Source organism: Lactuca sativa, chromosome 3 (genome assembly GCF_002870075.4).
Source record: "Lactuca sativa cultivar Salinas chromosome 3, Lsat_Salinas_v11, whole genome shotgun sequence".
NCBI lineage: Eukaryota > Viridiplantae > Streptophyta > Magnoliopsida > Asterales > Asteraceae > Lactuca > Lactuca sativa.
The window spans coordinates 220453928-220475686 of NC_056625.2; the positions used below are offsets into that span (position 1 = coordinate 220453928).

At 36.2% G+C, this 21759-nt stretch overlaps 1 protein-coding gene across 1 annotated transcript; it reads right to left on the bottom strand.

Moving 5' to 3' along the window:
• Positions 1–18462: 18462 nt before the first annotated feature.
• LOC122197116 (uncharacterized) lies at positions 18463–19948 on the bottom strand. The gene is made up of 4 exons (XM_042900589.2): positions 19702–19948; positions 19516–19574; positions 19337–19397; positions 18463–18917 (listed from the first exon to the last, which is right to left on the bottom strand). The coding sequence occupies exons 1-4, from the start codon at positions 19802–19804 to the stop codon at positions 18733–18735; spliced, it is 408 nt and encodes a 135-aa protein (XP_042756523.1). The 5' UTR covers positions 19805–19948; the 3' UTR covers positions 18463–18732.
• Between the last annotated feature and the right edge of the window lie 1811 nt (positions 19949–21759).

Here is a 21759-nt window from a genome sequence, read left to right on the forward strand (position 1 = left end):
ATACTGGGGATCAATCTGAGACTGATGATTATGAAGGGTTTCTTGATCTACGATTTATGGAACAAGTTGCTTTTCCTACTATTCCTTTGAGTGTCGTCTACCCTGATTCATATTTTGAGGGGGATATTCCTCTAAGAACTAATAGTGGCATTGAATCTGATGATGATCAGCTTAATCCTTGAAAAAGGAAGGCTCCATTCTCGGGGGGGGGGGGGGGGGGGGGCTTATAACAGTGACATTGAATTTGATGATGATCAAGTTAATCCTCGAAAAACAAAGGCTTCATTCTCATGGGAGCACATGACGTTGAAGTTGGAATAGATGGTCTAATAAGGATCTTAACAGGTATAAATTATTGTGATTCCTAGTTGCAGGACTAACTATTTGGGACACTTTCTTCTCGGATTTATCAAGGAATCTAGAGAATTTCCTAGACCTAGTTTCTTTTTCTAGAGCTTTCCTAGCTTTGGTTTTTGGATGAACAATGTCCTTCTTGTTCAGCCAAGATTTCTTCTAAGAGTCAGATGATGACTTGGAGGTTCGTGCAACCGATGGATTATTGAAATGAAGATTAATTAGCACTAGAGTCGATTTAGAAACCACATTAGAGGTAGAAACACAAGAATCAAATGATGTGTCGTCATCAAACTTAATTTCCTCATCTACATCACTATCAAAAGATACACAAATAGAGTTAGATTTGTCCGAGTCATGTCCGTTTGTCTCAGGAATGATTTTCTCAATAACACAACTGTTTGGAGGACCGGAGTTCGAAGTATAGAATCCAGTACTACCAGTGCTATCTAAATGTTCTGAAGACTGATTCAGGTCTAGGGATATTAGAGGTGAAAATTTCATGGAATCGGTACATGTAATAGTGATTGGTTTGAACACAGGAGTTAGTGACTGATATTTGTCTGAGGTCTCATGAAGGGGCAATGGTGGTAAGATAGGGGTATCCGAATAAGTGTGGTTTGAAATATGTCCCATGAATGCTAAGTTTTGAAGTTCCTTTAGGGGACTAGCAATAGGTTTTGCAAACTCGCTTCTGAGACCAGATGTTTTGGACCAGGGACGACGAAAATTGTGTATCATTCTTTCATTATTTTAAAGAATATCAATCGAATTATGCAAAGCGTTAACTTTGTCATTCTTGTCATTCTTTCACTAACTGAATTTCACACTTGTCATTCAAAATAATACATTAATCTTTGGCAATTACAAGTTCTCTTTCTAGCAATTCTATTCAATCTTAAGCTTGTGGTCTTCAAAATATAATCTAAGTCTACTCAGCCCACTATCCAACTTCTCAATAACTTTTATGGCAGACTCATAGACTCGATGTATAACTGCCATATCTAATTGAATTTGAGTTAGATAAGGTTCACAAACAGATAAACTGAAGTTACTATCAATAATTGATAGGTGCATTTTATGCACCTATTTTGCATGATTATTTCCGTCTTTTTATAGCATTCTACTTCATAATTCTTGTATTTAGTTGATTATTAGGGTAGTTGCATATTTCATTAAGAATGTTTGGTACTTCACTATATTTGATTTATTTTGCAGGCATTATGGAGCATGAAACGTGGAGCTTGGATGCATGGATGCATGGAGCTTGGATTCTTGGAGCATTGGAGCATGCAGAGAAGATGAACCGGTCATTCCATGGAGGAAAGCATGAAGACATAACCCGAGTCGTTGTTGCATTATCTTCATAGCAAAGGATTACGTTTGAAACGCGGTCCTTGTCACTTTGACATGGGTCGTGTTTGTCCTTTATCATCTCATATTTGAGCAACATGACTCGTGGTGAAGCTAGATTGAAGATGGAGTCAACAGTGAAGATGTTTTGGAATTTTAGCAAAAAGCATGAGCCATGGCATGTCACGTGAACTTTAATAAAAGAGCAGGAGACGTCATTTGGAGGGCAGAACGGTTTTGGGGAGCAGTTTCTGGCAATCTAGGGAATTTTTTGGGAGAATTCTTGGAGCTTTTGAGAAGACTTAATCATTGCAAACATTTGGATTTCATTTTTGTAAGGATTAAACATTCCAATTCCATCTTTATTCTTGTTTGATTTGTTCTTAGCCATGTGTGGCTAAGAAACCCTAGTTTCTAGTTCTTGTTCAAAACATGTTGATTGCTTGACTTGAAGCATATGATTTGATGTTTGATTTGTGATTCTATTCTAGTGATTATGTTTTTGTTTAAACTAGAATCCTTGAATTTGATTTGTGTTTGATTGGCCACTTTCATGAATTGAATTTTTGTGCAGTTAACTAACTTTTAGGGCACCTAATCGTTCTATTGAGTTAATAATTGGTAACAAGCAATAAGTTTTCTTATTGTAAAACATATATCACATGTTTTCACACTTCTGAGCGTATGAGAAGAAATGAACATTGTTGGGAAGCTTGTACAAAACTTAATGCAGTTTTTCAATACAATCTAAGAGCGTGTTTAGATTGAATTAGTAAAGCTAGGTCTAATCAAAGAGCGTGTTTTGGTTAGATAATTTGGCAAGCGAGAGGTATTAGAGCGTGTTAATATCTTTCAGTACCAACATAGAATAGCAATCTTGAATTACATCAAGTCATAATCAAGTTGAACAACATCATTGAGAATTAGAACTAGAACCATTCAATCAATTTGTTTACAAATCTATTTCATTTTGTGCATGCTTTTAAAGTAGATTGTTATTTAGTTATTTACTTTTGCAAACAAACCCCCCTTTGTGACCACAGTACCTTGTGCAAAAAGGTATAGACTTTTGTCCCGTGTCTCTGTGGTTCGACCCTGCTTGCCTTGTACTACTTTTTAGTGCATTAAAGCAGTGTATTTGGAGTCTATTGTACCCCTATTATTTGTTAGGTTTGACACCCCTAACAATAATCATAGATTTTACCTGTTCAATCATGCTACGGCTAGGTACATCATTGGCTACCATGTAGTAGTAGTGTGGTTCAACATCCTCCTCATCTGCTTTTGTACAGGAATGTCACAACTAGAAATTTTGGTTCCTTGTAACTACAACACTTATAACAACTATGAATCAATAACATGAAAGCATGCATGATGCTTATTCTATAACAACAAAACTTCATCAAATACTTCATTCTAGCCCTACAAATGGTCAACAAAGAATTGGAAACCTTAAAAATCCTAATTTGAGTTCATTTTGGACTAGGATTTCCTTATTGTGCCTAATGGACTAATAAACTTCCAAATTATCCATCTTGAATCTAGAACTCTCTAATGGGCCCTAAATGGACCCATATACATGAAACATAATATTTTGGGCCTTTTTGGGTCACAACCAAATTAATTTAGCCTTATTAGGTCATAAAAATTACACTTTGATTTATTTGGTCCCAAACATCATCCAAAGTGAGTCATAACATGGGCTAAGCACTCAACACCCAATTCTTTCTCTTTCCCTCTCCATTCTCGGTCCAAGCCCATAAAGAGGAAGAGTTGACTTTGTGTGTGTGCCACCTCATTTTTACATAATGGTTTTCCATGCAGCTCTCATATTTCCGTGCAACCATCCTTTCACTCATCTCTCTTCTTCTCTCTTTCTTTTTCTCGGCCGAGAGTCTCCCAAACACACACACACACACTTCACTCAAACTCTCTCAAAGAAACACTCTCCATTCCTCTCCAAATTTCGAGATCTAGGAAGCTTTCAAAGAGATTATTCCACAAAACTCATCATCTAAGGTAAGTTCATACTTGGATCTATGACCTAGACTCTTTGTTTTATCAAAAACCTCTTTCTAATCCATATAAAATCATGATCACCCTCTTAGAAATCATCTAAGTTCGAGATCTTCCAAGGAAGGTTGCTAAAGCCAAGAAATAACATCAAACTTCTTCTATTCTTCTTCAAAACCGAAACTACAACTCAAGGTGAGCTTCATACCCCTCTTTTTTGGTTTTCATATGTTTTATGGGAGAGAATACTAGAAAATGTGTAGATCTATGTGTATGTGTATGCTATGTGTGATTTTATGCATGTATGTGTGTGATTTTATGTGTTTTTGTGATAAATATGTAACCAAAAGCGGTGTTAACTCGAGATCTAAGACATGAGAAAGGAAACAAACATAATCTAAGTTATTTTACACTAAACAAGTCAAGAAAAATAGCTTATAAGGTTATGAGGAACATAATCTAACATAAAACCCATTTTAGGGCTTACATTGTCAAAAATTACAAAACTTGGGTAAAAACTGTCAAGTCATGGTTTATTGAGGGTCAAAGGAGTCAAAACAATTTATATAATCATTTTTCTGAATATTGGAATTTTCAAAGGACTTGAAATGCAAAAATTTAGCTTAATGGGCTAAATTTGGACATTTCGGCCCATTAAGCCCATAATTGCGAAATTTGAAGTTTTAAGGAGCTGAATTGTAACATTCTGCAAAACAGGGGATAAGAGGTGAAATGAAACTATTTCAAAGGTCAAAAATGCTTTTTAATTCCAAAAAGGATCAAAAATGTAAACTTTTTTATATTTTGGGCCAAAACTATAAAAGTTGCGAAATTTGGGGTTCTAACCGAGAAACTCCATTCTGGAAGGGCTAAAGTTGTTACAAAATAAATTTTGGGTTAAAATATTTCTTTTCAACAAGTTTATGTGTAACGCCCGTAGATCAGGGCTAGTCAATTTAGAGACGATAAGCGTCAAAAATGACTATTTGATGAAAGATTATTTAGAGTGGTTAATCTTAACTAAGTTATAGTATATGTTACAAGGATTCCGTATATACAAAGAACGCCGAAATCTGAGTTATAACAAATAATTTATGGCCTGTCGAAGTTTCGCGACAAAACTGGCACGACACAGCGCGACGTAAAAAGTGAATTTATGTTAGAGCGATATTTAGCCTTAGTGATCTAAATGAAAGTCATAGAATACGTTAAACCGTGAGCGTGCATAACAAGAACGTCCAAATCTGACTTCGTATGAGGAAGTTATGATTTTTCTAAGTTTCGACTTAGCAGCATGCAGCCCGAATACTCGATTTGAGATCGAGCGGTTTTTAGCCGAAACAATCTAAATAAGAATCGAAGATCTCATTAACTGTAGTGCAACAATGAAAAGATAGGCGAAAACGGACGTCGGATGAAGAAGTTATGAATTTATAACAGAGTTTTCCTCTCCCGACCTACTAAAAATAAATAATAAAAATAAATCAAAATTAGCCGACGGAGTCTAAACGAAAGTTGTAGAGCGTAGTCTCACCTACGCGGGGATATAAAGAACGTCGAAAACGGAGTTTGTATGAGGAAGATATGATTTTTTGAAGTTTATTAAATATTTTCGATATTTAATTTAATTATAAAATATCGATATTATCCGTAGTGGGGGAGTCAGCGATCCTATCCAGGTTACGCCCAACGTAACTAGGATTTACACTCAGCGTAAATCGAAGTTCCAACCCCGTATAAAAGGATGTCGAGGGCAGCCGAGTTCTTTGCTCATTTCTTCCATTTCTCTCTCGTTTTTGCATCGTTTTTCGTGCAAGAATTATCCCGAAGCCCCAGTATTATTCCTAAGCCCCGAAGCAAGTCCCGAGGCCCCGAAGATCCCGAGAAGTGCAATTCTTGAGCCGAAGCTCTGCCCACGAGGAGCCCGGTTTTTGTGAAGATCTTCCTGATCTACCGAAGAATACTACTTTTACAAGCCGTAGTGGTGTCCGATCATCTTCTGATCAAGTAAGTGTATAGTCACTTTCTTCTATCATATAATTATAAAGTATTTGATATGAAATACGTGTTATGTATACATATTGTTGTTTATATGAGAGAATGCATATTCACTTTCTTCTAACACATAAATACGAAGTATTTGCTATGAAATACATGCTATGTGATTATATATATTGTTTGTCTATTTGAGATGGGCATAGAATTAATGTTTTATACAGGTATTAAATGATTTAAACTGTGTAAGTATTTGTATCTACGAAAAGGTTGGGTAGAACATGTGTAGATGGGATAGTTGGTGACTATGGAGTTAGCGCCTATTGTATAAACCTTGGTGACTATGGAGTTAGCGCCTATTGTATAAACCTTGGTGACTATGGAGTTAGCGCCTATTCAGTAAAACCTGGCAATGATGTCATTTCGTGCCTATACCTCAGGTCAATCCTTAAGAACGAAGGATAGATGATTCTTAGGGTAGATCCTTAAGATAAATGGAAGCAATGGGGGATGGGTAATTGGGTTGATTGTTTAATAATTGAATATAATAAGTGTATTATTGTGGGTTGAAAACCCTGTATGCTCACCAGGCTCCCAAGCCTGACCCACTAAGTTTTCTTTGTATTACAGGTAATGGCACAAGAGTATAAATTGGTGGACTTGACGAGAGATTTTGGATTATAGATCAGTAGTTATGAATAACTGTTGTAAGGTCTATTTAATATTGTTTATGCTTTTGATCTATATCGGAACATGACATCCCGAGGTTTTATTATGTAGTGAAAATACATTCTCTTTGAGAAACGTTTTGATAAATTTTATCATATTTTGTTTTGGGAACAAATTCCGCAACCGTTTTCTTTAAACGATTACTCTGATTTATAAAACAAAGCATAAACAATCGGTCTTTTCTGGCCGTGAAATTGGGGATGTCACAGTTGGTATTAGAGCATTAGTTTAAGCAAACTAGAAATTTGTAGGATTTCTAGACTTAAACTTAGAATGCTAACCGATGATTGTGAGATGAGTGTCTACCATATTTTAGACACAAGCACTAGTATAATTTAAAAAAGATGCCTAAAATGCTTTTATGTGCTAAATGTTATATGTTTTCCATATATGATGTTATTTGTTCGGATCTATGGTCTGTTGCCGACCGGATCTGAAAACCTTATGTGTTTAGGATTCTAAGCGTACGACTACGATATTAGAACTAGCATGTAAACGTTTCGGAGTGATAAGGATGATTTGATTTATATTGTAATTGAGGATCTAAATTCACCGTATTCCGTGTATAGATCTAGAATGGCAAGAACAAGAAGCGGAGTTGGAAACGTGAATGAAAACAGGAATCAACCACCTGTAATCGAGCAAATACCTGTTGTAGCAGCAACACCTTAGCCAATGACAATGGCTGGAGTGCAAATGATGATTCAGACGATGTTGGATCATTAGATGGAGGAGACAAGGCGTCTGCTTCGGCAAAATCGTGAAGAACTATCACTTCACGTTGAAGAGCCCGAGGTGAATGGAGGACACTCGGAAGGAGGTGACTTCAGTGGGGTTGTTGGTCAAGCCAACCCACCGATTGTTAGGTAGATCAACCAGGATGGGGGAAATGATGGTCGCAGATGCAAGTATAAGGATTTCATGGCACCCAAACCACCGTGTCTATCTAGAAGCCCGAAACCAGTGGGAGTTATGGACTGGATCTCCGAGATGGAGACAATGTTTGAAAGTTGCGAGTGTAGCAACATGCAGAAGACTGCTCTTGCAATTCCTCTGTTAAAATATGGGATATTGAGTTGGTGGAAGTTGCTGGCTGGTTCAATGCCCAAGGGGGAAGCTAGCAAGATGTCTTGGGAAGAGTTCGTGGTGCAACTGAAAATGCAATACTCCTCTGAGCAGAATCTTCTGGAAATCAACAATGAGTTCCAAAATCTGAAGAAGGGAAAATTGAGCGTCACTGAATACGCTACAAGCTTTACAGAGAAGATGAAGCTTATTCCATACCTAATTCCGACTGAACTTTCTAAGGTCCACAAGTTTGCCAATGGATTACCAACGGACTTTGTTCCAATAGTCAAGCAAGCAACCACTCTGAAAGCCGCCATCTGGGCAGCCAAAAATGTGGAGACCCAAATAAAAGAAAAGGGTCTGGAGAGAGCTAAAGTTGGAGAGAAAAGGAAACATGAAGGATCTTCAATGATCAACAAAGAAACCAAATTCTCAAAATCTGGAGGAAGAGATGAAGCTAAGTGGTGTGAGAAGTGTAAAAAGAAACACTTCGGGAAATGTAGTGAGGAGATGACCTACTACAAATGTGGCAAGACAGGGCATTACGCCAACAAGTGTGCGCCTATCAAGAAGGTGTGCTACAGATGTAACGAAGAAGGGCATATTTCTAAAGATTGCCCAAAGAAAGACACACCGCCACAGCCGAGGGCATTCCACATGCTCCTCGACGAAGCAGAAAACAATGGGAGGATTTAAAGATGATGACTTCATATAAATATGTAAAGTCTATATCAGGAAGCATAGCATGTTAGAGGCATAGTATAGGGTGAACTTGAACTTTTGTGTAATCGTTTCAAGAAATAATATAAACCCTGGTTGTGTTATCCGATGTGTTGAATGATTGTATTATTTATGTTTGGTGACTTGGTCGACTGAGGGACAATACTTGGGACGAGTATGAGTAGGTGTGAATGGTAGTAGAGAACTATACTACTAGAAGCACATGACTCACGCTTGGATCAGGGAAAGTCACAAGGTTACCAAGAAGCTAGTGATTGGTCTCGTTTTATTCAAGTATGTTGTTACCATTGTTTCAATAATGACTATTGTGATGATTGTTATTCCGGCCCTAGTGGTCATATCAAGTTGAGTCCAACTACGATGAGAGGTCATCGGGACACGACCCATCGGTCTGTTACAATAGATAAGGGAATGTACTTATCCTAAGAAGAAGGAGTCCTCAAAAAGGATTTATTTTGTAACTCGAAGGTTATGATTGAAAGTCCAACATAGTACGAAGAGCAGATGCAGGATTGAGCATCAAGGTTATTACTTAGGATGGAGAGATAACTTATGGAGTCAGTATACGAATCCTATTTCTTTGATGATTCCGGGACGTAATCATCCTAAGAGGAGATAATTGTGACGCCCATAGATCGGGGCGAGTCAATTTAGAGACGATAAGCATCAAAAATGACTTTTTGATGAAAGATTATTTAGAATGATTAATCTTAACTAATTTATAGTATATGTTACAAGGATTTCGTACATATAAAGAACGCCGAAATCCGAGTTATAACGAAGAAGTTATGGCATGTCGAAGTTTCGCGACAAAACCGGCACAACACAGTGCGACATAAAAAGTGAATTTACGTTAGAACAAAATTTAGCCTTAACGATCTAAACGAAAGTCGTAAAATACGTTAAACCGTAAGCGTGCATAACAAGAACGTCCAAATCTGACTTCAATTGAGGAAGTTATGATTTTTCTAAGTTTCGACTTAGGAGTGTGCAGCCCGAATACTCGATTTGAGATCGAGCGGTTTTTAGCCGCAACAATCTAAACAAGAATCAAAGATCTCGTTAATTGTAGTGCAACGATGAAAAGATAGGCGAAAACAGACGTCGGATGAAGAAGTTATGAATTTATAACGGAGTTTTCCTCTCCCGGCCTACTAAAAATAAATGATAAAAATAAATCAAAATTAGCCGACAGAGTCTAAATAAAAGTTGTAGAGTGTAGTCTCACCTACGCGAGGATATAAAGAACGTCGAAAACAGAGTTTGTATGAGGAAGATATGAATTTTTGAAGTTAATTAAATATTTTCGATATTTAATTTAATTATAAAATACTGATAATATCCGAAGGGGGGGAGTCAGCGATCCTATCCAGGTTACGCCCAACGTAACTAAGATTTACGCCCAGCGTAAATCGAAGTTCCAACCCCCTATAAAAGGATGTCGAGGGCAGCCGAGTTCTTTGCTCATTTCTTCCCTTTCTCTCGCGTTTTTGCATCGTTTTTCATGTAAGAATTATCCCGAAGCCCCAGTATCATTCCCAAGCCCCGAAGCAAGTCCTAATGCCCCGAAGATCCCGAGAAGTGCAATTCCCGTTCCGAAGCTCTGCCCGCGAGGAGCCCGGTTTTTGTGAAGATCTTCCAGATCTACCGAAGAATACTACTTTTACAAGCCGTAGTGCTGTTCGATCATCTTTTGATCAAGTGAGTGTATAGTCACTTTCTTCTATCACATAATTATAAAGTATTTGATATGAAATATGTGTTATGTGTACATATTGTTGTTTATATGAGAGAACGCATATTCACTTTCTTCTAACACATAAATACGAAGTATTTGCTATGAAATACGTGCTATGTGATTATATATATTGTTTGTCTATTTGAGATGGGGATAGAATTGATGTTTTATACAGGTGTTAAATGATTTAAACTTTCTAAGTATTTGTATCTACGAAAAGGTTGGGTAGAACATGGGTAGATGGGATAGTTGGTGACTATGGAGTTAGCGCCTATTGTATAAACCTTGGTGACTATGGAGTTAGCGCCTATTGTATAAACCTTGGTGACTATGGAGTCAGCGCCTATTGAGTAAACCCTTGCAACGATGTGACTTCGTGCCTGTACTGCAGGTCAATCCTTAAGAATGAAGGATAGATGATTCTTAGGGTAGATCCTTAAGATAAATGGAGATAATGGGGGATGGGTAATTGGGTTGATTATTTAATAATTGAATATAATAAATGTATTATTGTGGGTTGAAAACCCTATATGCTCACCAGGCTCCCAAGCTTGACCCACTAAGTTTTCTTTGCATTACAGCTAATGGCACAAGATTATAAATTGGTGGACTTGACGAGAGATTTTGGATTATAGATCAGTAGTTACAAATAACTGTTGTAAGGTCTATTTTTATATTGTTTATGCTTTTGGTCTGTATCGGAACATGACATCCCGAGGTTTTATTATGTAGTGAAAATACATTCTCTTTGAGAAACGTTTTGATAAATTTTATCATATTTTATTTTGTGAACAAATTCCGCAACCATTTTCTTTAAACGATTACTCTGATTTATAAAACAAAGCATAAACAAATGGGTCTTTTTTGGCCGTGAAATTGGGGATGTCACATTATGATACAAAAGTGTCAAGAAAATGTTTTAATGACTAAAAATGAAATTCTTTTGTATAAAGGACTAAAAGTGTTATTTTATAAAAGAACTATAGTGAAAAGGTCAAAATCATACTTTTAAACAAATTAATTCATTAAGACAAAATACTAGATACTCGACTAGCGACAAAACGGAAAAACGAATACACCTTTAATACGAAATATTGTTATAAACGAATTGATTCGGTCTCGAATCAATACAAACAACAATCGTTAAATTAAATCTCTCCAATAGATATGTGATGACTAAAAGGAATAAACCTACAAACTTTGGGCTTATGAGTTTCAAATCATGCTTGTTGGGCCTTGCAAGACTGACAACATGATCTTTGGGCCCAAAGGGATAACGCTTATATGTTATTGGGCATTCAATGACCCAATATTTTATAAATGGACTTTGAATAGCTTTTATGTGCTAGTGGGCCAAAGTGTCCCATTAGAAAAGCTAGCAAGGTCACAGTAATCAAGTGCGAGTTGGACCATCGTGTCTTTCGCACCTATGACAGCCTAAGGTACTTACGATAGTAGTGGGACATAATGCTCCCCTTCTCTTCATTTGTTAAGGCTTACGAGAAATCAAAGTAGAAAAAATTAGGACGATATACAATATGGATTAATCAATATTCATTTGTTAAGACAATACAAAAATCAGTAATCACGAATACATTTCAACATCGGAAAACATCGGGTTTTCCGGGGAATTCAATACTACTCGTTCGAAATTTTATAACTTTAATACAAAATACCCTTCATATATATATGTTTTTAAAATCATTCATGCATCAACTTATGGATCTTCACACTTTGATAAACAAAAGCATTTTCAGAAAATATCGGATTTTCTGGGTTTTACAAACTACACAAACCTTTTTATCACAACATTGCTTATGAACTCACCAACATTTCATATGTTGACGTTTTTCCAAAATAACTTGTATTCTCAAGTAACAGGTAAGCGGAAGAGTATTATGAAGTAATGTTAGATGTTATATTGTTAAAAACACTCAAACTATTTATGTTATGAATGTGTACTGTTAAAACAATGTACTTGATGTGAACAATTCTAGTTGTAAAATATTGATGCATGGTGACATTTATGTTATGATTCATGTATATTCATTGTGATGGTATTCAATTAAAGTCACGCGAGCCTCGGGTTGACTCGGCAAGTTTCATCGTGAGGTCCTATCCTTTCTTCTGGTTGAGCTGTAAATCAGTGAGTCAAGGGATGACTCGGTGAGTCGAGTGTGAAAGGACTCGGAGTTGTTGGACTCGGTGAGTCTCGGGGTGACTCAGCAAGTTGAGTCGCGGATTGGGGAAAGTTTTGAGCATGGGGACTCAGCGAGTCATATGGTTGACTCGACGAGTAGAGTCAGCTAAGGGTTGATCAGTTGACTTCCAGAGGCATTTTGGTAATTGTTGGATATTGTTTTGAGTCCAGTGTTTTGGTGGTTGGCCAGTAGTGGAGATCGTATCAGTGATCGGAGCAGCTTGGGTTATCTATTCAGTCGGTAGTTTCGAGGTGACTTATCCTCATTATATCAACAGGGTCTAAGGCACCAAGGCCGGCCCTTTATCGGATTGAGATCCGGGTATTTGTTGTTATGTTACTGCTTTGATATGTTTGCATCCTGGTAGTTAGGATGGTATATGTTAGAGACCTGGTTGAGGTCGGTATCCTGAGATATAGGGTGATGCAATAATAGTGAGCGTTTAGGTCGGAATCCTGGTTAGGATGATGATATGCTATGTGATTTGTTTGATCGGTTTGTTGACTGTGAATTGTTATGTGATTGTATGTTTATGTGCACATGGTTGTTTGGACTGGAGTTGGGTTGAGGCAGGTCCTACTTTGTGCTGTAGGCCAAGATACCCGGGGCGGACCGGTTGTCCCGAAGGCCCAACGAGCGGTCCGGATAGGCTGTAGGCCCCAAGAGGGCGAACCAGACATGCCGAGGCTCGGAGAGTGGACCAGGCCGACTGAAGGCCCGGTGCGGGAGGACCAGTCATACTGTAGACTCAGAGAGTGGACCAGGTGGATTGAAGGCTCGGTGCGGGCGGACCAATCACACTGCAGACTCGATGTATATGGCTAGACTCGGAGGGTGGACAAGGTGGACTGTGGGCCGGTACGGTGGACCAGTCACACAGTAGACCCGATGTGCATGGTTGTTCTGTGATCGGATATGATATGGCATGTTATGCGTGTATGGTATATGTGGTTGGTATTTTGGGGATATCTCACTAAGCTTTTGGGCTTACAGTTGTGGTTTTATGTTTTTCAAGTTTTTCAGGAGACCGTGGCAAGGCGAAGGCGTGATCGTACCGCTCCTCATGTTTATGTTGTGATGTGATTCTAGGAATACTTTAATTTAATTGTATTGAAAACCTTTTTGTAATAATTTAATGAAATCGGGTTGTTTTTGAAAAGTTTAAATTGGTTGGAATTTTTCGGTTGTTACACCTTTGCCAACTTTTATGAGTTTTATGAAACTTAAATGTGACTTTTCATATAACTTGAGGACAAGTTACAAAAACACATTTTAGAATCAACTCTTAGATTAATTTGGATTGAAAACAACTATTTCACTCAACTTTTCTATTAATCTAAGGAACTCATAAGAACAAGATAATTCAAATCAAACTTTTTCATGTAATTAGTCTAAGCCTTAAACTAATACAAAACATGAATCTATTGACAATTATCTCTGCAATTTGATTAGCATGAGCATTACCACATCAAAAATAGGTTTATAAGTCCAAAAACATCTTAGGGTAATGTTCCTAGTCTAATTCCAGCCAAAAAAGTCGAATTTATCCTGTCTGGGGGTCCAACTCGTCGAGTGCACGAACCAACTCGGCGAGTTGGATGCATTTTGCCTTGGACTCGGCGATTCCATTCATGGACTCGGCGAGTCTGCTGGGCAGACAACATCAAAACTCGATTTTTCAGCTACTTTTGCAAGTATAACAAGAAAACAAACCTATGCTTTGATACCACTGTTGGGTTTTGAGCATTTTAACACTCCTAAGTGTACATGCAACACTAAATACCTTGGATCTATGTTTTCTCTATTATACATACAAATATGAACATCTAAGGTATTATCCTAATCTAGCATACAAAACAATGAATATAACAAGATAGAATACATACCTCTTTGATGTAGAAAGTCTTCATGAAGCTTGAGTGCCAAGTGCCTCAAGTGTGACACCTCAAATGGTTCATACAACACCAAATACACTTGGAATAACTTGGGAGAAATCTACACTTCATGAAATCGGCTAGCGCTTCTTTTTCACACACTAGTGCCGATTTTGGTGAATAATATCATGCTTATATAGTGTGTTACAATTAGGGTTACACCATGTAAACCCTAATTGTCATGACCTTTCATTTCCATGACCCATGGGTTATGTAACCTCCATGGAGCATCCTATGGGTTTAACCCAACTTGATTATCCATGGAGCTTTGGCCCACTATATAAGTTATGGATGATTTGCACAATCAACCCATATATTTAATTAGTCTTCTTTTGATCACTTAATTAATCCTATATTAATTCTTGATCAATACTAATTAAATAATCTTATTATTCTTATTATTAATATACTAAAACTTATAATATATTAATAACCATAAGTGTCTTATTTCTCTCATTTAGTCTATCCAAGTGCATGATGCCATGCAACCCAAACGGAGCATGTCGGGTCAGGTCAAGTCTTACCAATTATAGTTATGGACTTAGACATTAATACAACAATCTCACCGTCCGGAACTCTGATATAGATGCATACATATCAAAGTTTAGCAAGCTGTCATTATTGTGCCCTGGCATGATTACGTCTGAAGGAAAGAAAATCGAACGATTCATCTGGGGATTGACCTCCCCGATCCAACGAAATGTGATCGCTGCCAAACCTGAAACTTTCGACAGTGCCAAGAAGATGTACGACCACAACAACAAAAAGGGCGAGAAGCCAGCGGAAATCGAGGGAAAGAAAGAGAATGACAACAAGAAAGGAAAGAACAACAAGAGAAAAGGGAGAAAGGACTTGAAATGCAAAATTTTAGCTTAATGGGCTAAATTTGGACTTTTCGGCCCATTAAGCCCATAATTGCGAAATTTGAAGTTTTAAGGGGCTGAATTGTAACATTCTGCAAAACAGGGGATAAGAAGTGAAATAAAATTATTTCAAAGGTCAAAAATGCTTTTTAATTCCAAAAAGGATAAACAATGTAAACTTTTTTAGATTTTGGGGCAAAACTGTAAAAGTTGCAAAATTTGGGGTTCTAACCGAGAAACTCCATTCTGGTAGGGCTAAAGCTGTTACAAAATAAATTTTGGGTTACAAAAATGCCTTTTCAACAAGTTTATGATACAAAAGTGTCAAGAAAATGTTTTATGGACTAAAAATGAAATTCTTTTGTATAAAGGACTAAAAGTGTTATTTTTATAAAAGAAAGATAGTGAAAAGGTCAAAATCATACTTTTAAACAAATTAATTCATTAAGACAAAATACAAGATACCCGACTAGCGACAAAACGGAAAAACGAATACACCTTCAATACCAAATATCGTTATAAACGAATTGATTCGGTCTCTAATCAATACAAAACAACAATTGCTAAATCAAAACTCTCCAATAGATATATGATGACTAAAAGGAATAAACCTATAAACTTTGGGCTTATGAGTTTCAAACCCTGCTTGTTGGGCCTTACAAGCCCGTCAACATGATCTTTGGGCCCAAAGGGATAACGCTTATATGTTATTCGGCATTCAATGACCCAATATTTTATAAAAGGACTTTCAATAGCATTTATGTCCCGTTAGAAAAGCTAGCAAGGTCACAGTAATCAAGTGCGAGTTGGACCATCGTGTCTTTCGCACCCACGATAGCCTAAGGTACTTACGATAGTAGTGGGACATAATGCTCCCCTTCTCTTTGTTCGTTAAGGCTTACGAGAAATCAAAGTAGACAAAATTAGGACGATATACAATATGGATTAATCAATATTCATTCGCTAAGACAATACAAAAATCAGTAATCACGAATACATTTCAACATCCGAAAACATCGGGTTTTCCAGGGAATTCAATACTACTCGTTCGAAAATTTATAACTATAATACAAAATACCCTTCATATATATATGTTTTTAAAATCATTCATGCATCAACTTATGGATCTTCACACTTTGATAAACAAAAGTCTTTTCAGAAAATATCGGATTTTCTGGGTTTTACAAACTACACAAACCTTTTTATCACAACATTGCTTAGGAACTCACCAACATTTCATATGTTGACGTTTTTCCAAAATAACTTGTATTCTCAGGTAACAGGTAAGAGGAAGAGTATTATGAAGTAATGTTAGATGTTATATTGTTAAAAACACTCAAACTATTTATGTTATGAATGTGTAATGTTAAAACAATGTACTTGATGTGAACAATTCCAGTTGTAAAATATTGTTGCATGGTGACGTTTATGTTATGATTCATGTATATTCATTGTGATGGTATTCAATTAAAGTCACGCGAGCCCTCGGACGTTTCCGCCGTCTGGTTCAGGGGTGTGACAAGGAAGACCAATAAACGTCATCACACTCAATAGATTGTCTAGCCATAAGTCACAAGGTTTTTCTAGATTTTCCTTATTCCTTATCACCAGATGACCAATACCTATCAATATTTATTGAAACCGTGGTAACAAAAGTCATTTCGCTTTCAGCAAGTTCTTGTGCTCTGCGAGCATAGTAGGCTAAGTATTTCACCTTTCATTTTTGAGGAACTTTAGCCAAACAATCGTTAACATAGTGATTTCCGAGGCCATATTTATGACATATAGTCTTAGGCTTGGCAGAGTTCGGGACTTCCTGAGATTTTGAGGAGCGATTCAGAATGTTGGGTTCATATGCTGGTGGATTTTCTGTAGCTTTAGGGTAAGGTTGATGATTGCTTTGGTGAGGAGCTTGATATCTATTTTTAGAAGGTTTTTTATTAGGATTCTAATGATGTCTATACTTCATAGATGTGAAGAATGCATTTCTTCATGGGCGCCTAAACGAGATTATATTCATGCACCAGCCTCCACGTTTTTGTGACCCATAGCACCTCAATTATATTTATCACCTAAAGAAATCTATTTATCTTTTAAAACAAGCTCCACTTAGTTTCACGGGTTACCTTCACCAGGATCGAATTTTTTCATTGCAAATCTGACTCCTCCTATTTATCTTCATAAGTAGGTTACTTACTTGTCATTATTCTGACTACCACCATAGCTTAATTTTGCGACACATCATTTATATGCTTTCGTTTGAGTTTCCTATGACGGACTTAGGTGACATGTCTTACTTTACTTGTCATCTCAACAACTCAGGAATCTTCAAGCTTATTTGTTCCCCAGTGATAAGTCGTGTTGGAACTTTTAGAAAGAGCACATATATTGACATGAAATCCATGTTGTATTCCATCCTAATTCCAGTTAAACCTAGATCATGAGGGTTCCTCGGTAGCCGATCCTACCCTCTACCACAACCTTGTTGGTGGTCTTTAGCACCTCATGTTCACCAGACCAGAAATCTCTTTCGTTATCCAGCATATCTGTTTATTTATGCATGATCCTCAGGTGCCTAATTTCAACGCTCTTAGGTGTGTTTATGGTATACATATGGCACTCTTGACTCTGGCCTTTTTATAAACTCGTCATCAACCACTGACCTCATAACTTACTCTGAAGCTGACCGGAGAGGATGTCATTTGTCGCATGGGTCTAGTAGTAGCGGATATTGTGTTTACTTGGGTGACAACCTCGTTTCATGGTCCACTAAGATTTGGGCTATCGTCTCTTTTTCCAACACTTAAATAGAATACTGAGGTGTTAGCAATATAGTAGATGAAATAGGCTACGAAATCTTATATGCTATCTTCACCGCCCTCTATCAAAAGCTATTATTGTTTATAGTGACAATGTCAGCACATTCTACTTTTCGACCAATTTAATTCAACACAAATGCACGAAACATATCGAGATTGATATCCATTTTGTTCGTGATAATGTTACCACTTGAGAGATTCAAGTATTACATGTTCCTTCCACTCTTTAATACACTGATATTTTCACGAAAGGTCTTCCCTATTTGCTTTTCATGGAGTTCAGATCCAATTTGAGTATTGTTCTCGTTATGTTTGTACTATTATTCTGTATAATGGAACTGTCAGTCCAACATAAATAGACCCAATTGTATGTTGTACATTGTATTTATAATTATGTTAGTGCATTATACGCTAGCTGTAAAATATGGAAAAATACTACCTTAATAGTTCAAAGCGAATTTTATTATTTTAATAAAATTGTTGTCGTCCACGAAAAAATATAATACTCACTCCTCCCCGGATATGTTGGTAAAACAAGTTTGTATTTAACATCTTAGAAATGGATATTAAAATTCAAGCTTTTGTCGCCATCATCTTCTATGTGAACAACAAAGTTCCCGTAACAAGAAACTTTGTCCGCCTCTAAGATAGTATATTTATATTCTATCGAGTTAAACAAAAATTAAAAAACCATTAGGTTTAAAAGGGGAACAAAGGGAATGAATATACATAAAAACTATAAGTAGGGGTCCTTGTTCGTCACAAAACATAGGGTTTTGCTCCCCTCTATGTCGGCCATTACTGAGCTTTAAGACAAAAATTTCCACACATTCCTTCCTTCCTTCTAGTCTAGCGAGCTAATTCATTAATCTCTAAATACATATCTCCTACAGTACTTTTGTTTATAATTGAAAAGTCGATGTGTCATGGAGAATTGATGATTGTCTTAAGAGAAGACTTGTTATGAATGGGCCATCGCCTTCTCACGTGCGAATAATCCATAGTAAAAAACTCGTGAGTCGTATCTGATCCTTCTATCCATTCTTGCCGTGTCCCTTTTGCTACATGCACGATCACATCCACTTCTACTAAGATCTTGTGTAATTCACCTGTATACACACAAATGTCACATACCATATGTTACCAGAGATACAGACGTCTTTGTATAGATAATAGATGAGTTGAATTCCAAGACGTAGGAGTCTATATTGTTGTTCAACTAGATCGCAACAGTAAAAATAAACTACGTACGATGAAACAAACTATCGAGATAGTGATTGTATGACTATCCATAATAATTATTAGCCCCCATTAGGTCATTAATTAACTGATTGGAAAAGTTCCTCATAGGCCTCCTTGAAAGATTTAGGCAACGATTCTAAATTCCTTTCAGATGAACACCGCACAATGCATTTTTTTTTTTTTTTTTTTTTTTTTTGTTTATGATTAGCGATCAACCTTGCAAATATTGAAGATCAACCAAATACTAAAGAAAAAAGTACATTTATAAGACCAAACTCCGGAATACCTGAAGAAGGTTTATTTTGTTCCTTGGAAGCCGCCAAATCCTTAGCCTCATAACCGTTAACCTGATCGATGAAAAAAACGTGCTGAACTCAAATGTACTTTAGCAACCACAAAAATTATGGGATTTAGACTCTATAAATTAACTTGTCAAGTTATCTTCTGCTAGGGTTTAAAATTTACTTTTCTATTGACCATTAACTTTCTTGGTAGTGCAGAATGATGATGCTGGTGCTCATTGCCTGCGTAGAAAATGTAAGTATTGGATAAGTACCATGGAGAGAGAGAGAGAGAGAGAGAGAGAGAGAGAGAGAGAGAGAGAGAGAGAGAGAGAGAGAGAGAGAGAGAGAGAGAGATGTAATCATATACCAAAGTCATTGGAAGCTTGAAGCTGATGAGGGTGGAGAGCAGCAGCATTAACGGCCAGTAGAAGTGAGAGAATGACACACAATATGGTTACTCTAGCTAACATGATAATCTCCTTAACTTGCTCTTTACCAAACTATTGTACTACCCTATAGCTGTACTAAATGTCTTCTAGGAAATTTTCCTTTATCGATTCCTTTACAAATATAACGAAGTAGGGGTAAGATTCTCGGTGTGGTATATATATACAGACACACATTGGGAGGGGGTGGGGGTGGGGGATACGCGAAGCACAAAGTAGAGAGTTCCAAAACAAAAGTAGTTTATGGAAAGGAGGCTTCAATTCACAATGGAGGAATTTGGGCTATTTTGTCACCACATTTCTTTGAAGGGCTGCGGGTATTCCTTTTTTTTTTATTCAATTTTTAAACCGACATCTCCATCGCATACATATCAAATTATTAGAAATATTTTAGAAGTTCGTATAATTAATTAATTACGAACTTTTGTAGTTTTGCATAAACAAATAATGCTAACCAGCTCATTATGTTCCATTCCTTGGGTTCGATATTTTGTACTTGTTTCTTCGTGTCCCCATTTTAAGCCTTCTATGATATTTTTTAATTGGTCTTTTATTGTTTATATCTGAATGGATGCAAGTGAGCTTACGGAAGTACAAAAACAACAAAATGCCATATTTAAGTAATGACATATACAAAATTAATTTTCTAAAGTTTCTTCCATTTAGTTAAATACTTTTTGTGAAACTTGTATGTTATAGAAGTTAAAATGTTAAATACGAAGGATTAAACGAAATCTTTATTTGAATTTAAAATTTAAAATTTAAAATAAATGAAAACTAGATAAATGCCACCCGTGCTATTGGCATGAGTTTGAACTATAGGAGTTTAAAGCAAAATGATTTTTTTTATATACTGAATCGAAAGGTGGTACACTGATGCATCAAAAAAAGATTGAATGTTACAAAAGAGTACTATGTATATGTTGATACATTAATGATTTCTTGTTCAATGAACATCTATCTTCAGAAAGATGGATACAGTAATGCAGTTTTTCACTTTCTACACAGTTATATAACCAAATTCTTCCTTCATTTTTAACATTTCTCCAACTGTATATTAGAATAAATTTGAAATCTTAGACACCTGCATTTTGCTTAGGGACATGTTTTTTTTTCCCATTAAGTGTCCCCATTTTAACCCTTCTATGATATTATTTAATTGGTCTTTTATTGTTTATATCTAAATGGATGCAAGTGAGCTTACGGAAGTACAAAAACAACAAAATGCCATATTTAAGTAATGTCATATACAAAATTAATTTTCTAAAGTTTCTTCCATTTAGTTAAATAATTTTTGTGAAACTCGTATGTTATAGAAGTTAAAATGTTAAATACGAATGATTAAACGAAATCTTTATTTGAATTTTAAATTTTAAATTTAAAATAAATGAAAACTAGATAAAGGCCACCCATGCTATTGGCATGAGTTTGAACTATCATGAGTTTAAAGCAAAATGGTTTTTTTTATATATACTGAATCGAAAGGTGGTACATTGATGCATCAAAAAAAGATTGAATGTTACAAAAGAGTACTATGTATATGTTGATAAATTAATGATTTCTTGTTCAATGAACATCTATCTTCAGAAAGATGGATACAGTAATGCAGTTTTTCACTTTCTACACAGTTATATAACCAAATTCTTCCTTCATTTTTAACATTTCTCCAACTGTATATTAGAGTAAATTTGAAATCTTAGACACCTGCATTTTGCTTACGAACATTTTTTTTCCCATTAAGTGTTCTTTGGAGAATTTTGCTTAGGGACATGGTTTTTTTTCCATTAAGTGTTATTAGGAGAACTGATATTGAAAAAGTTTGCTAGAAAATCATTGCAAATCAAGGGAATTGTATGAAAAATAAATAAGGGCAAAAAAACGATATACAATGTCAGTTTGGTCCAAAATTTTTAAAATCATTTTTTGTAACTATAATAACAGTATGCAATGGTAGTTTGGTTACAATAAAAAATAAAAGT